This window comes from Acipenser ruthenus, chromosome 4 (genome assembly GCF_902713425.1).
Source record: "Acipenser ruthenus chromosome 4, fAciRut3.2 maternal haplotype, whole genome shotgun sequence".
Lineage (NCBI taxonomy): Eukaryota > Metazoa > Chordata > Actinopteri > Acipenseriformes > Acipenseridae > Acipenser > Acipenser ruthenus.
Window position 1 is genome coordinate 70,871,224 of NC_081192.1, and position 16,271 is coordinate 70,887,494.

The 16,271-nt window shown below is 38.2% G+C and overlaps 1 protein-coding gene across 3 annotated transcripts in view; it reads left to right on the plus strand.

Annotated features, from left to right (window-relative positions):
- The window catches only part of LOC117399631 (copine-4-like), a 154,665-nt gene that overhangs the window by 64,610 nt on the left and 73,784 nt on the right, over positions 1 to 16,271 (plus strand). For all 3 annotated transcript variants that reach the window (XM_033998924.3, XM_059022718.1, XM_059022719.1), the window contains one exon: positions 13,895 to 14,074. In XM_033998924.3, the coding sequence (XP_033854815.1) occupies positions 13,895 to 14,074 (180 nt within the window). The remainder of the gene's footprint in view (positions 1 to 13,894; positions 14,075 to 16,271) is intronic.

Consider the following 16,271-nt stretch of genomic DNA (forward strand, 5'->3'; position numbering starts at 1 on the left):
GTCATCTGAGTGAGTGGAAAAATTCTCGCTCTGAGCTGCTCAGTTCATGCACTGTGTACTGCATATACCTCTGTATGCTATCTAATTTACAGTTTAAACTTTATTTAATATAGCACCTTTCACAATAAATTGCCACAAAGTGCTTTACATGGATAAAACAGTATATTGACAACTATAAAAGGAGTAACAATAAGCAATACAAAGCAAAAAATACAATAAAAGCAGTACCTATAATAAAACTGTCAAAAAATAAGCCAATAAAAGAAACAAAAACAAGAGAAAGAAAAACACGTTCATTTTAGGATAAATAAGATTGATTATAAAAATGTGTCTTTAGTCTGGTTTTAAAAGCTGCAACAGTTGGTGCTTCCCTTACAGAACTAGGCAGATCATTGCATAGTTTAGGGGCCCTGTAGCTGAAGTCACTGCCACCTGGATTCTTTTTTTATAATTTTTAGGAATAGTAAGCAACCCAGCATCCTGGGATCGGAGTGGTCAAACCATTTAAGGCTTTAAAAGTTCTAAGCAGGACCTTAAATTCAATCCTGAACTGTCCATGAAGCCAGTGTAGGGCTGCTGACACAGGCGTAATGTGATCATGCTTTTTTGTTTTTGTTAAAATCCTGACAGCAGCATTTTGCACAAGCTGCAATTGTGATAAAACATAGCTTGGAATACCAGAAAACAGGGCATTGCAATAATCAATTCTAGACGTTACGAAAGCATGCATCAATCTCTCAGCATATTGCAGCGAAAGAGAACATCTTATTTTAGCAATATTCCCAAGGTGAAAAAAATACACTTTTATATGAGGCAGAGATAGATATAGTTGAGTATCATCAGCATAGCAGTGAAAATGTACCTCATGTCTACGGCCAATATCGCCCAGGGGTAGCATATGTAAGGATAACAAAATTGGTCCAAGAACAGAACCATGTTGGACACCACATGTAACCTCAGATAAAAAAGAGGAATCTTCCCCAATTCTAACATATTGTAACCTATTTGAAAGATAAGATTTAAACCAAGACAGCACACTACCTGACAATCCTACAAGGTTCTCAAAATTGAATGATCAATAGCATCAAACACTGCACTTAAATCTAGAAGAATAAGGACCAAGAATGAGCCTGTATCTGAAGATAATAGCATATCATTTACCACTATGATAAGAGCAGTTTAATACTATGACCCGGGCAAGAAACCTGACTGAAATTTCTCATATATATATATATATATATATATATATATATATATTATGTGCTGCAAGGAATGTATTAAGTTGGTTAGCTACTACTCTCTCCAAAACTTTGGATGAAGAGGTTGGAAATAGGCCTAAAACTGTTAAGAACTTTTGGATCTCGAGTAGCTTTTTAAGCAATGGTTGTACCGCAGCGATCTTAAATGATTTTGGAACAATACCAGTTGAAAGGGAACTGTTAATAATACTTAAAACAGTAGTATCGATCTGTGATGGGGTACACCCCGCCCCTGTTTATTTGTATTATTTTGTATTATTATTATTTAAATGTACTGTGTTGTTTTTGTTTTAAACAAAATAAGTTTTTTGTTATTGTTGTTTTACAGCATGGATGGGGTTAAAATCCCCTATCCAGCTAAAGTCATGCATAATGTGACCATCTCTCAAATTAATTAAGTAATTACCAATTGGGAGATGGCCACGTATATAAAAGCAAAGCAGCCTGTCATAGAAGGTTGATGAGTGTGGAAAACAGGAATGAGAAAGAGAGACAAACTTTAAAAACATTTGCTATCCGCGCTGGGTTAAGACCAGCACAATACTTGTTTAAATGATTGTATCTGTTTATTTTGGCCACTGTGCCGTTTTGTTTTGGGCTCAGTGTTTTGTTTCTGTTCCAATATTTTATTTATTTAGTAAAGTAAGGAGCGCATTTGTGTCTCAACCCTGCAGTACTTGTGCCTGTGTCTTCCTGGTCTGACGTCACCACCAAGCCATCCTGTTCAAACAATCCTAGAGAATACTTCTTTAAACAGTTTAGTGGGAGTAGGGTCTCAGACACATGTAGTGGATTTTGTCTTAATAACTAGGTCAGTATATTATGTCTGGTTAATCAAGTAAAAAGATACAAAGGTTTGGTCTGATGTAGCAGGACCCAAAGAAGTAGTTTTGTTGTAAGATGACTTCTCTAAATTGAATGTACCACCTGAAATCTGATTTCTTATATCAATGGTTTTCTTGTTAAAGTGATTCATAAAATCATCATTGCTTGCTGGTAATAAGGCATATATGGAGGGCTCCTTCTGCTTGTTTGTTAGCTTAGCTATTGTTTCAAAAAGAAATTGAGGATTATCTTTATTTGTTTCTATAAGGGCTGAGTATAATTCAACAGGTGAGATAAAAGACCTGTAGTTTGGTGTTTTTTCCATTTACGTTCAAGTTTATAAACTATTTGTTTAAGTATATGTGTTGTATCATTAAACCAAGTGAAAATCTTAAAAAAAAAAACCCTCTTTTTATTTTTGATAGGTGCAACCTGTAGTCGGTAAAATCCTGTTTAATATGAAATGACTGATGACTCCACTCGATAGCAGTTTCAAGAAGCTTTAATACAATGTGCAAGGGAAGAGCAACAGCGGTTACAGGAACACACTCTCTCTCTCGATTATTGACAAGGTAGCACAATATTTATACAGGATTAACATAGCAACAAATAGGCAAATTAACACATCAGCATGATTATAGAACATTCTAGAACTTTCTCAAAGATGAAGACTCCTTTATAAGGGGTTGTTTTTAACCAAGCAGCTTTGCCTCAAACTAGACATAAAAGCATCCTAACTATCTTTTGAGAAACACATCTTGAGCAGTTCTCACCAGAATGTGCTGAATGCGCTGTGCTCAGAACACAACACGATAACGCACAGTACTCACAACACCACACAATCATTTTGAACCCTTTAGATATCACATCACGTATTTGCTGACTCTTCAAACCGTATCTAAGATATTACTCTGGGTGCTGTTATAATTATCTACCAACACATCTCCTGATCCTGATTGAGCAAAAGCGGAGGTGGACAATACTTCCAAGAATGTATCAGAAAAAATAATAGCAGAATTATCTGAAACTGTAAAATTAATGGCAGACAGATTCTATGCCACGAGTGATAAGTAGATCAAGTGTGTGGCCATGAATATGAGGCGGGCCAGAAACATGTTGAGTAAAACCAATGGACTCAAATAATAGCATAAAATCTTCTCCAAAGGGATCTCAGTCTAAATTAACGTGTACATTAAAATCACCTAACACCACAATCCTGTCATGCTTGACAGCAAGTGTTGATAAAAGTTCACCAACTCAGATAAAAACAAAGAGTTGGGCCTAGGAGGATGATAAATAACTGCAACCTGTTTAGCAGTTGGGCCACAAACAGCAAAAGATAGAATTTCAAATGATGAATAACCTTCTGTGTTCTCATAGTTAAGATGAAACTCCTTGCTGAAAATGGTAGCAATGCCACCACAGTGACCTATAGGACCCGCCCTCTGATAGAAAGAAAAACCTGTGGGACAAGCCTTTACTAGCGGTATAATATAATTCTGTTTCAGCCAAGTCTCAGCTAAGGTTGTGATATCTTGATTTGATTCCAGAATAAATTAAAAGAGATTTATTATTCAGAGATCTTGTATTTAGTAATGCCAACTGGATCAAGATCAGTACAGGGCTAGTATAACTGTCACTGCCTGATGTGTTCATTTTAATTAGATTTTCAGAACATTGACCCAGGGAAGAAGCTGGAAATTGATAACCGGGGACTGATACTGCTTTAATAGGTTTCAGTTGTAGAATTTGGTCACATGGCTGAGGTTTCTGAGTCATTTCTCCTGGTGGTATACGAAGTCAATTTTTTTAAATAATATTTCTCTATGTTTTCTGCCAATCTTATTGAACCTCAACTATTTGGGTGCAGACCCTTTATTAAAGAACCCAGGTCTCTCCCTGAAACTATTCCAGTTGTCAATGAATCCCAGATTCTCAGAGGCAGCTAGTCTGCTAGCCAGCTCCTGACAACAGGTAGGGGCCCAGAGACAGTTATATTCTTAACTAATTGTTTTTGATTTTTGACAAAGTGATTTAAAATGATTCTTGAGTGTCTCAGATTCTCGAAATCTAATATCTTTGTTGCCTACATGGCACTTGCCCATGGTTTTCAACCAGATTTTCCAATTGGGCAACAATATGAAGAATAGCACCTGGAAAACATTTAACAGCTACTTTCTGGATGTTCTTGAAAGCTGTGCTGGTATTTTTAACAATAGAGTCACCAACGAAGAGCACCTTGCTGGAGGTAATGTCATGTTTGTTTTGGTGGGTAAGAGCATTAAATCTATTTCTAATGTCAACTTTAGGAGACACAGGAGCAGAAACCCTGACCTTCGATCCCCTTCTGACAGCTACTCAACAATCTCAACCAACTTATTGTGATGAACAGACAGTTTGTTCAGACAGCCCCCTGGGAGCAGGGGAGCCGGCCAAGGTGGAAACAGGAGCCTCCAAATCCAACATAATATCTGCTTTAGCAGAGTCCCTTCACCCTTTCAACACTGGTATTAGAGGGCTCTATAGATGTAATGTTATTAAAGCTGTAGTCAATTAATTTCTCAGACTTAGTAATGTCTCTAAGGGTGGATATGCGTTCTTCCAGTGAATATGTTATCTGCCAGTTCTTGATTGACTTTACATTATCAATGTGATTGGCAACCATAAACATATAACATGATATTCATTGCATAGCTTTTGCATCAGTATCGACAGAATTCATAATTAAAACTAGAAGTTTTGCTCCAGTTTTGTATCCTGGGCTTTCCACCACTTGTATGCTACCAACTTCTTAGCTGTTGAATGTATGGTCCAGTGCGTCACACAACCACGAAAACACCCACAAACAGCCTGGGTCATTATTCTACTATCCTTAATCTGCTGCTGCTGAAAAACTAGTTTATTTATTTATTTATTTATTTATTTATTTTTATATAGCGCCTTTCATGTGGACCACCATCACAAAGCGCTTTACAAGATACGAGACTAGGGTGTGTGAACTATGCATCAGCTGCAGAGTCACTTACAACAACATCTCACCCGAAAGACGAAGCACAAGGAGGTTAAGTGACTTGCTCAGGGTCACACAATGAGTCAGTGGCTGAGCTGGGATTTGAACTGGTGACCTCCTAGTTACAAGCCCTTTTCTTGAGATTTGAGATTTGGTCAACCAGGCCTCAGAAAGACCAGGGCTTTTCCTGCTGCCTAGATCCTGGGAGTGTGTGGTCAACCAGGCCGCAGAAAAATCAGGGCTTTTCCTGCTGCCTGGAGTAAAGCTGCTGGAGGTTTAGCTGGGGTATAACAGAGAACAGGCTTTTTGTGCTACCTGGAGTACAGCTGGTGAAGATTCAGGTGGAATAAAACAGGTCTCAGAGAGACCAAGGCTTTTCCTGCTGACTGAAGTAGAGCTGTTGGCCTCTGTAAGCACAGAGCCTCCTATTGGTCTGGAATCTGTTGCTGCAGTGCAAGATTACCTTTGAGATAAAGCAATAGACACAAGGAGAGAAAATGCCCTTTAGGAAGTAACCATTGGAATGGATTATTTTACCAATCAATGCTTGCACATAGTTTCTCGTTGCTGGTATTGGGTCAGCATAGCTGGATGTTAATAGGTCAGCTAAGTGAAGCCCCAGTTTGTCAGAAAACCTATTGAATTGACTATATCAGCCGAGCAGCCCAGGCACTGCAGGACTAACATTACAAATTGGTGCAGAAGGTCAGGATATCCAGGGGGCTTTGGTTTACTTCCTTGGTCCTGAACTTCCACTGTGATGGCAGCTTCATGGCATTGAAATTATGGTAGTGTGTGTACTGTGGGGGCTTCCCTGAGGCGAGGTGGGGTAACACACATACAAAAATAGTTCCCTTACTGTACACTGTCTGGATAAAACATATCTGAAGGAAATTGGTAAAAGGAAATGGCGAGAGAGAAAAAAACCCAAGTCAAATTACTATTCTAAGTAACATTTTATTATAGCGATAGAACAGCACTGAAAGTTCAAATGTTAATGTTCCCGTCTGAATGTTTTGTTTGTTTACTAATATTATTGAGAAATATGACAGTAGGTTTTTAAAAAGATAATGATACAGCATATTTCTTTCTATGGTACTCAGTGATGACAAATGCTTCGTTAACGAGTGTACTGTCTGGCAGCCAGTGATGAGGTTAGCTTTCTGGGCCTCTCACTCAACAGTTGTGCCTTTTACGGCTGTGCTGGCCTAATAGTAAAAATAATAACCAGCATTCTTTTTTTTCCATTAAGATCTGTGAGATGGAGGGTTCTGTGCTTTGCTATTTCTATTTAGTAAAGGGAGAGGTATATACCCATTTGTTTTGTATGCACTAGACTGAATCTAAAGGGCATGATAAATGTGCACTGGCAGTAGCAAAAAAGGTTTTCAATTAGTATTGCACCTCAATTGCTACTCAGTTTCTCATATACTACACATGGAAAATTATTGGGACAACAGGTTTTTTTTTTTCTCAAATGGTTTACTGTTGTTTTCTGTGTAAGTTCAAAACACGAGATTGATTAATCATAAGAACATTTTTTTTTTGTAGATAACCTTATAGATTTTATTGCTATGGTTCCATTTGATCACACCTGGCAAAAACCGATGCAGTGCTACTCTTAACAAGAGCAAGGCTAAATTTAAAGTATTAGCCATATATTTAAGGATATGGGATTACAATGAAACACACAGTAATCTAATAAAATATAATTAATCTTGTGTAATGCGATACTAAATGTTAGAAGGAATTTCATCTTATAGACATATTGGGTGTAATCACTTCCTGTTGTTTAGTACTTCCATACTTTAGTATGCTCCAATACTGAATCATAAATTGAGATTTTTGGAAAGCATCAGTTTTGGTTTTGAACTTTCTTTTCCTGTTTTTTCACTGACACTACTATCCTTGTCATAGTGAGCATCTGATTTTCTGGTTCTAGTTTATAGTGGTTAATATTTGTTAATAGGTGAATTATTGTTTAGTTAGTCCAATAAAAGGTATCACCTTTCCTTTTTGTCTAATAAATTATACTCATACTGTAGCATAACCAGGGGCGGCGTCAAAGGAGGGCTTAGGGGGCTGAAACCTCCCCAAAATGTACCTTATCCCCAGGGTTGCCAACTGACTCCAGAATTTACGGACACTTCAAGCCAGGTCAGGTTTTGTAACTCGCCTCTCTAACCGCAAATTCATTGATTTTATTGAAACATGTAACATGAGTGTAAATTGCGTGAGTTGTCACTTAAGGAATGTCATTGTTTTTGCTAACTATTACTAAAAGCACACACCTGTCTGGGTGTGGGAATTACTTCCTGTGAGGATCGTTTCCATCAATCAGACCTATACATATTGCTGATTTGCTGTATTTGTCTGATTGGGGTGGGACTATGCGAAGCAGAAATAAGTATTACATTACCATAATAGAAACTTAACCTCAAGGTTAAACGAGAAAGATGCGGATGAGTACATAATTCTATATAACGACGGAATTGCACTATTTTGATACATATTCTTTACCATATAACATTTCAGGCAATATAATTTTAATACATGTTATGATGCTCTCCAGATAGAAATGCCACCGCAATGAAACAATTGAACACGTTTATTGAAGCCGCTCACGCAATTCAAACCCACTTTACTTGCTGTTTTAACATCAATTAATTTGTGGTTTAATGGCAATGAAGAGGAAGATGGGCCCCGGTGCAGGACCTTATTGTGAGCCCCCCTCCCCAAACGTTAATTTAACCCTTATTTATACACATCAAACATACCAAATCAAGTGTTCAATGCTGAACTATATTTAATATTTACGTAATAAGAAAGTTTTCTACTCACCTACTTTAATTTTATTTTGCATATATCTTTACATCCAACACTACACTAATTTGTAATTGAAAACGAACAGGTTTAATCACCAATCCTACCAGGATTCCCCAATTCTGTGATCACAGAAATGATTACAGAATTCAGAATTCTGCACAGACATTTGCAGAAATTGTCTCACATAGGAAACTGTTTTTTATTATTATTATTTTTAAATCAGAAATACAGGCATGTTGATTTGCTGTAGTTTATTTAGGTGCCCGCAGCAGCACAGGACAGCTTCCGTCTAAACTACAGGATGAATCGCGCTCACAGAATATAACTGCAAATGTCTGTGCTGAAGACGTCCCTCATACCAGCCTCCGCTGGAAAAAAGTTAGGATAATTAAGACAATAGCGATACCTGTTGAAATGAGGGAGGATACAATCTGAATTACTGGCACCGCACACCGGCAGCTACAGTGATACAAATGTGTAACATCTGCAAATATAAACGCGAAGGATATTATCATTGTTAAAAAAATAAAATAAAATATAAAATCAAAACTTATCCCCTCCAGGGCCCTCTGAGTGCATGGGCCCGAGCGCAGATGCACCTGTTGCACCTGCTATTGCTCCGCCACTGGACCTGGTTTAAAGTGTCCGTAGATTCTGGAGCCAGTTGGCAACCCTGCTTATCCCCCCTATAGCCCCCCAAGCGAAAGTACTAAGCATCTCTAATACCGCTGTTTTTAAGTAAGCACAGCCATATTGTATCACGCTGACCTAAGCAATCACAGAGAGAGACAACTTTTCTCTTGTGAAACTATATTGACACACCTCTACCTCACCTTAGAGCAAAGATTCCTGCATCACTATTTTTCAATATTACTACTAAATTACCTACTGGACACATTTATATTCTTGAACTTATAACTTTACCCAGCACAGCTTTTTACACAATTATTATACCAAATTAATCATGATATATTGCTTATTCAAAATAATTTTTGTTGTGTTTAAATAAATCACGCAGACTCTTGCATTTTTATTTGTGTTGCATTAATTTAAGTTTATCAATGTTCCAAAATTGCCACGCCTGTGCTGAAAAATTCCATTCCCAATTTACATACAAGATGTTCCTGTGTGTGCTGGTTTTAAGAAAATATATCATGTATCATATATCAAGTTAACTTTCTTTTTATCCTTTTCAAGGGTAAAATACATACAGCACATGTATAAATAACTGCTGTTCACACAGGTCGAATTATCTGACACAGAAAATTATTCAGATGTACACTAGGAAGAGGAACGACTGCCGGCCCCGATGAGAAAAAAGGGAAGAAGGGGAAGAAGCAGGTGCAAGCTCCAGCACCCATGAGGGAGGAGCCCAAGCGTCCAGCACCCACATGGGAGGGGAACAAGCTTCCAGCACCCATGAGGGGGGAGCACGAGCGTCCAACGTTCTCAAGGGAGATCTGGGACTGGCTGATGGACCCTAAGGGGAACTTTCAGGAGGGCCTCCCGATGGCGGTCGACCTACTGTAGGCCAGAGATGGGGTGCAATGGGAAACATGGGAGCAGCAACATCACCCCGGTGTCCCTCCTAGAAATCACAGACATGGTGCTCCCAGTTCATCACCGCCCAGGGATGCCTGCACATCACTACTCGGGGATGCCTGCACAACACTGCCCGGGGATGCCTGCTTGTCATCACCCGGGACCTTGTTGTGTCCAGCAGCAGCAGTTGTGCTGATGGAAATTCTGGTGCCGTAGTTCAAGAAAAGGGAACCGCCGGCTAGAGTTGTAGTTGTGCTGCCGGAGTACGCAGCACCGCCGCCACTGCCGGAGTGTCCTGCGCTGAGGGCAGCATTTCTGCTGCCAGCGTCACCATCACTGTCGGAGTATGGCGCCACTTTGGGAGTGCACCACACCGCTGTAAGACCTGCCTTTGCTGGAGGAGCCAACCTTGGCTCTGTCAGCAATTCCACTGGCAGCATGGCCTTTGTCAGCAGTGCCGCTGCTGGAGTGTGCCACCCCGCTGTCAGCCTTTCCACTGCAAGCGGGGCCACTGGAGGAGGAGCCAGCCTTACCACCGTCAGCAGTGCAGCTGTCAGCATTGCCACTGGCAGCATTTCCGCTGCCAGAACTGCCTATGCTGGAGGAGCCAGCTTGGGCGTTGTCAGCATTTCCGCTGACAGCATTGCCTTTGTCAGCATTGTAGCTGCCAGCGTTGCGACTGACAGCAATGCGTGGTCTCATCAGCGACTGCTTATTGACAAACTGGCTGGTGACCACATGTATGAGAAAACCCTGTGCTGAATGTGGTCGAGGGATAAACTAGGTAATTGATAGCCAGTTAATCCCTCTGCCACAATATAAAAACAAGCAGCCACGCACCTCAGGAACTAAAATATAAAATAGTTTGACAGGTGCACATTTCTAACTTTTTGAGACGTGATTGGGAGGGTTTTAGCTTATTAAAGCATAGAGTGTTACACCTTTTTGAAAAGCTGAATGTCTGTAGAACCTGAATACACTCTGACATTAAGTAAAATCAAAATTTACCCAATAGGAAAGCTAAATCTAAAGTAGAAAATGCATGCATTTTGTTCTTTTTTTGAATTGCTTTAAAAAGAGTTTAAATTTAAATAATGATATGTGTTTAAAATTTAAACACATATCATCAGTACACTTATGTACATACATATGTTACAATAGAAATAATGTCTGAGCAAAAACAAACATGCAGGAAAAAACCTTGCTATAAAATAAATTAAAAATATCGATCTTGACCAACAGACCGGACTAACTGTGTTTTCGCTGATTTCGTTGTGTGCAATTACGTCATCGGACAAATTTGTCTGAAATTATAATGGGCCGTCCATAAAGAGTTAATGGCTGCGACTGCACAAGCCGTGGCGCAATGCGAACTTGAAGTCTCATGACTAGTAAAGCTCTGTAAAGCGTTTTTCTTCCAATTTCTACACCATTCCTGAATGAAGTCCATATATGGATTTCATCCATATATCTTTTTCTCTAGAGGTGGTTGGAAGCAGGACTTTCTTTTTATCAGCAGAAACAAAAAACTAAAAACATTGTCGGTTTTCTGGTTTTAAGAAAGCCAATCAAAACGATTTGTTGTAGCTGTGCCCAAATCTGTGGTAATTTTCCTGTTGCTCTCGCTCTGGGGGGGGGGCTGAGCCCCCTTTTTATTTTATTTCCCGGGAGGTGGAGGCTTAATACCCTGTACCCACTCAAGTCTGCCTGTGGCACATACCAATAGTGACTGTCCGAGACTGAATGCCGAATCTGTTCACCCAATTCTTTCGATGCTTTCAATGTTCATAGTTGATTGGACTTTTATTTCCAAAGGGATTAAATAAGTATCCAGAGGCAGTCTACCACCAAGCAGATTTTTTTTTGCCAATGCTAATTCTACTTTAGTTTTTCACAATTAGTCTATCTTTTTTTTTTTTTTTTTTTACTCACAGTTTTTGGTGTTTGACCGACACCATATTTGCAATATTGATTACCAAATAATATCTCTCCTTGACTGGCCGTGTTTTGTTACTTGACTTCCATATATACATTTATAATTAATAATTTCTTAAACTAAAAGCATTAAGCTCTATCAACATGTATGTTTTAATGGGAGTGCTTGAAAGCCAGACTAAAGACAATACTGCCCAGACAGGGCACTAAGAATGCGAAACATCTTGAAAACTATACCACATAAATAGTCTGTACACACACACGCACACACACGCACATATATATATATACTGTATATATAATTGTCATTATAAGTATTTTTTTAAGTGCCCCGTCCAGGCAGTTTTTTCTTGGTCCAGAGCATTTTAATGTATTTAAAAAATATGAAAATGTATATAATGATAATTCTTTTTAATATGTAGACTATAGTGCCACTTCCGGGCTGTTTTGTCACTAACTAAATCACGGATTGTATGACTGCTGATTTTTATATATATATATATATATATATATATATATATATATATATATATTAGTGACAATGTCAGCCGGTGGCTGACTTCCCAAAACTCTGTGTTCTTCTTTAAATAAAGGTCCAACACCAGGATGCAGTAAAACGCTGTGACCTATATTTATTTGATAACAAAACAAAAATGAACAAAACAAAACCTAGCCCTTCTTGGGCCCTACCTAAACAAGGTTTCTCTGTGTAAACGTGGACAGGCTGGTCCCGTTTACCATGATTAAAATAAATGTCTCTTTCTGAAATACCTTTCTTTTGTTTCTTCACCACTATCTCCTCCATACACTCTCCCACATACCTTCATCTAAACAGACAAACACCCCATGTTTTTGAAGGCCCACAAACACTTACAGGTGTTCTTAATTACCCAATTAGTTGCAACAATACAATCAAATATGTAATTAACCAATTCAATTAATTGTTATGAGGCCCTCACCAATGTGGCCTCCTTATATAACCATTCTCACCTAATATGGCGTATATGTTCCTCAACCCCATGGTCCTAAAGCCCCACCACTATATATATATATATATATATATATATATATATATATATATATATATATATACAGAGAGAGAGAGAGAGAGAGCATTACTAATTTAGCAGACGTTTTATCCAAAGCGACTCAGAGGCTATGGGGTGAACCATGCATCAACAACTGCTGCTGCAAAGTCACTTACAATAGGGCTTCAATTGCTGAGCTATTTTTAGTTAAAGCAAAAGCTTTTAATTATCCCTATGTGGATACAGGCAGCTGTATGGAGGTATTACGCATAGCAATTTATTTGATGGAGATAATAAGGTAAGAGTCCCATTGTCATGGGTAAAAGTGTGGTATTACTGCAAATGAATTATTCATGAGAGCTGATCAAACGCCACGGAAAAATACCATTAAGACAGCAGAACCAAGGAGTACATTTCTGAGGAGTGATAATAGCACATCTCCAATCTTAACTCCAGTTTTACCACAGGTAGATGAATTGGGCCCAATGGAAGAAGGCCCTGACACTAAGAGGTCAATTCAAAGGCTTTTTGTATGGATCCATTTTCAACACTTTTCAAGAGTTTTAAACAAATCTTTTTTTTCTTCTAAAATTGTGTGCCCAGTTATTTTACCCAAGATTTTCTCCAATTTGGAATGTCCAATATTTTTCCCCCTCGCCACAGCAATTCCCCACACAGCTCCGGAGAAGTGAAGGTTCAGTGGGCATCCTCCGATCCCACAACCAAGCCAACTTCATCTTCTACACCCAAGAGTGGATGTCAGTGAGCTACCGGCCTCTTGGAGGACAAACGCCAGTCCTGCAGGTGTCCGCCTGAGCTCACTGGGCGCCTGGCCGGTAGAGGAAAAACAATCTCTGTCGGTTTTGCCTCCCTAACCCGCAGGAGCGCCAGTGCCAATGCGGTGCTCCCTCCCGAATCCCCAGCAAAGACCGGCGACTTCGCACAGCCAGGATGCAAACCTGCGTTCCCCTGACCCCATAAAAATGTATTTGTAATATGCTAAAAAATTCAACATGCTTCCTTTCTTCTCATGTACGTGTTTGTCATGGTGAAGGGAATGTACTTGAGATAGGAGGTAAAATAAATTCAGTGCTGATGGATGAAATGCAACCACCCATCCTAACATATTTGGCATGGTTTTTGTGGACACTTCTACTGCAAAATACTGTTGCAATAAACTTGTTTTGAATGTATCCAGATCAAGTGCTTGTATTAGAGTATTTCCCCACTAACAGTGACTTTTGCACTCTCATACTCCATTGTGTACTTGAATCTACTGAAAAAAAAACAATCAAAAAGCAGTAGTATTTTTTCTTTTGAGTTGATGCCCAAATTGATATTTTTATGGTTATGTTAAACCTCAGTTGGCCAAAACATTACTTATATAGTTTCACAATCCTGATGAATAACATTATTCACCAGAACACCAGAACCCAATGTAACGTTCATATGCTTTATCTCTTGAACAGGTTGACAGAACAGAGATTATCCGAAGCAGTATAAACCCAGTCTTCTCCAAAGTGTTTACTGTAGACTTTTACTTTGAAGAAGTTCAACGGCTACGGTATGAGGTTTATGACATCAGCAGCAACCACAACGGACTGAAAGATGCAGACTTCCTTGGTGGAATGGAATGCACGCTTGGCCAAGTAGGTATTGTGAAGTTTCATATAGACCCTTTTAGCTTTAAGAAGCTGGAATTCTATGACAATGAAAGCCAGTAAATTGCTATTCTACAGATCCAATTTTCCTTTGTTATGTAAACTAATTATTGAGCAAACCTGCAAATGGTTAAGTATGAGTCGATTTCAAGACACACAAGGCAGGATTTTCAAAAGGTTGTAAATTATAACTCCAGTGTTAATCAAGAAATCGGTATGCAGCATTGATTTTGGCATTTTCAAGTTGCCGTTATGCCTATTTTATTATTAAATAATCGTGTTAATGTGATTTCCGAAATTATGTTGATTTTCGAAATAATGTTAATATCTTAACGAACAGTGCTTCTTGCGACTTTCTTTTGTTTGCGTGGGAATTTAAAAGGAAATCCGTGTTAATTGTCGTAATTTATCAAGAGTTAATTTGCACTTGGAAAAGTGCAAAAGTGCAAAAATCTGAACTCTGGATACGTACATTATACGACAACTGACCTGTACTGTAGATTTTATTTGAACTATACAAATACAAACCTAAGAGTAAATAATGAAATATTGGTATAGAAAACAGCATACTAGATATTACAATACAGTTTCCTTACAGGCAACAGATCATTGACATGGATTCTGCCTAAATATATTTGTAATCTTGTCAGACCCCCCCACCTTCACACGAATGTATGCATATAAAATGTTCTTATACTACTGTAAGTGTTCAGTGTAAGTGTTCATGTTGAGTTTATTTATCGCAGAGGTGAGCAAAGAGTAACAATTAATTATAAACAAATTGTGTATTGGGTTAAGAAGTTCTATTGTAATTTTAAAAGCTTAATAAATATATAATGAAGTGTTACATACATGGTATATACATGTCTAATAACTAACAAATACAAACACAAATGACACTTGAAATGTATGTATTTATAGCCTACAATCGTACATACTAAAATACATATAAAAGTAAATGTCAACATAAGTAAAATAAATTCCAACCAAGCTTATAGATGGTCCCCCGCCCCATCCAAAAAAAGGTATATTTTTCTTTTTAACCAAAAAAAGATTGCAAAGTGTACATTAAAAGAGTTTATATAGTATGTTGTGGCAAAATATCCCCCCGAATGAGGGTAAAGACTAGTGGTTTTTTTTGTTTTTTTGAGAGTTTTTTGTTTTATTTTTTTAATCTGTGCCATCCGATTTTTACCCACACGCCAGATAATCGTAAATCAACATTTTATATGTACATTCCAGATGACAAAATTCACAATTTTAAATTAAGTTTACAAATTATACACAAAATAGATATTCCCATTATCTTTTATTTCCATTTGGCTGCTGCTTGCTGGTGGAAGAGCCGTCTCCCTGTATGCTAGTAGTTTCCATAACAGCGAATTATGCTTCCATTCATTTTTCTTGATCTCATTAACATGCATTTTGTTTGCTTCTCTTTATCTAGTAGTTGAGACAGGAAGTCATGTACTTGACCTGCAACAATTAAGCTTTTTAACGAGAAATGCGTTCATTAACGACCTCATCGTTAACGGATTGATTTTATTAACACATTTCATTTGAAAATCACTTGCTACTAAAGCTGTCGTTACTATACCGCGAGTTCGATGCAATAACACTGGCTTTTAAAGCATCCATTGCAATATGCTGTTATTTCACCTTTCGGTTGATGGTTCCAGCTCAGGGACATACTAAGTGAATTTCAGTGTCACCAAGGGACTCTTTAAAATTAATTCTACTTAATCTAATGTGAGTCGCCACATCACTTTTGTGGCTTAAATTAGTAGAAAGTCTTACCAATTTACTATACGTATTTGACCTCTAGAACTTTGATTTACTTGAGGGAAGTTTAAGCTTCTGCCAGTACAGTATCAATACAGAACCCTTTAGTTAATATTAGTACCAGTATGCTACAGTGCAATATTATTTCCAAAGGACCACTTTACAGTATGGATGTTTGGAAGTTTCAAATCCATTGTGTTACAGTGGACTGTCTCTGGTCTGCTAATGGCTCTGCTAGTTTCTTTAGGGTAATACACAGGCATTATTGTATAGATACCCTAATGGTGTTCAGTACACTTTTCTACTAGGGAACTAAACCAATATTCTGCGCTGTTCGTATTCACAGTTTACCAACTCAGTAGTTTAGGCTGGGATGACGACATGTTGGGAAAGATTGAGTTTA